Source organism: Nematolebias whitei, chromosome 23 (assembly GCF_014905685.2).
Source record: "Nematolebias whitei isolate Nwh7 chromosome 23, NemWhi1, whole genome shotgun sequence".
Classification (NCBI taxonomy): Eukaryota; Metazoa; Chordata; class Actinopteri; order Cyprinodontiformes; family Rivulidae; genus Nematolebias; species Nematolebias whitei.
In genome coordinates, this window is record NC_056520.1 from 520,283 (window position 1) to 521,755 (window position 1,473).

General features: G+C 46.0%; 2 protein-coding genes across 2 annotated transcripts in view; one reads left to right on the plus strand and one right to left on the minus strand.

Annotated features, from left to right (window-relative positions):
* Positions 1 to 1,473, plus strand: part of LOC119428937 (dTDP-D-glucose 4,6-dehydratase) — an 11,339-nt gene that overhangs the window by 6,104 nt on the left and 3,762 nt on the right. The gene's annotated exons all lie outside the window — the stretch shown is intronic.
* Positions 1 to 1,473, minus strand: part of gpr180 (G protein-coupled receptor 180) — a 6,497-nt gene that overhangs the window by 4,337 nt on the left and 687 nt on the right. The window contains exons 2-3 of the mRNA XM_037696642.1: positions 586 to 729; positions 421 to 515 (exon numbers count right to left, since the gene is read on the minus strand). Coding sequence (XP_037552570.1) covers positions 421 to 515; positions 586 to 729 — 239 coding nt within the window. The remainder of the gene's footprint in view (positions 1 to 420; positions 516 to 585; positions 730 to 1,473) is intronic.

The following is a 1,473-nucleotide window of genomic DNA, read 5'->3' on the forward strand; positions in this document are numbered from 1 at the left end:
AGCTTGTAGTTTTGCTAAGGTTAGCTTGTAGTTTTGCTAAGGTTAGCCTCTTAGTTTTGCTAAGGTTAGCTTGTAGTTTTGCTAAGGTTAGCTTGCTGTAAACAGATATAGACTGACTCTTCGATACGACTCCAGCTGCTAACAGCTGAAGACCTTCAGCTAGTTTCAGGCCAGGACTATGAGCTCTGACTCAGAGTTCCTTTGGATTTGTTCAAACTCAGGTGACGAGCTACGACTGAACTACCTGTGGAGCCGGTCCAGTTCAAGATGGCTGCCACAGCTAACCCAGACGGTGCTCTCAGAAGGACCAGGCTGATGAGCAGAGGAGCAGGACCTCCTCAGCAGATGTTGGTGACATCCTCAGCAGATGTTGGTGACATCATCACCAGATGCTGATGATGTCACCATGTGAAGGTTTACCTGACAGGTGTGTCGGTCAGCGTACCGGACCTGCCAAACCGAGGGAGAAACCTGACCCGGGATCGTCTGGTTCTGTTCCTCCTGGCTCAGAGAAACTGAAGAGAAGGAAAGATGAACGCTGCTGCGTCTCTTCAGACGTCGGCCATTTTGAACTAGGGTTCTTACCGGTGAGCTGGGCTTTGCTGAGCCTCTGGGAGCAGCTCAGGTTGTCCAGGTCCGAGTCCAGGTCCTGGTACAGCAGCAGCCTGGACCCCTTCTCTGCAGCCGGGCCCGGCTGGTCCAGACGGCACACCACCAGACCGTTCCCACCTGCTGAGATCAGGACCAGGGTGTGGCTTTAATCTACGTTCAGACCCTACAGACTGTAAAAACTTCAGCTACTTTCAGCTGTGTGACCCGTCCACACATCAAAACATTCGGCTGCTTTAGGACACTGCAGCTAGCACAAAATATGTTTATATTTTCAAAAACTTTTACTTTTACCTTTACAGAATGTTCCTGCTGACAACCTTTGTTCTTTGAAACCTACTTCATTTTTAGCTTTTAGCTACCATTCTGCCTTTTTTTAGCTTCTAGTAACCGTTTAGCAAGTCTTAGTTTTTAGTTATTGTATTTGGGTTTTAGCTAGCCTTGTGTAAGTTTTAGCTATTAACTTGTGTTTTACTAGTTTTAGCTTTTAGCCACAGTTATGCCAGTTTTAGCTTTTAGCCACAGTTATGCCAGTTTTAGCTTTTAGCCACAGTTATGCCAGTTTTAGCTTTTAGCCACAGTTATGCCAGTTTTAGCTTTTAGCTACTGTTTTGCCTTTTTTGTTTTAGCTTCTAGTAACCGCTTAGCATTTGATGAAGACGAGTAAATATCAGCTGAACATGAACAGGCAGAGATCATTAGACCTAATGAGCTAAAATCAGAGGAAGAGCTGAAGAGGAGGAGCTGAAGAGAAGCAGCTGAAAAGAAGTAGCTGAAAAGAAGTAGCTGAAGAGGAGCAGCTGAAGAGGAAGACCTGAAGAGAAGCAGCTGAAGAGGAAGACCTGAAGAAAAGCAGCTGAAGAG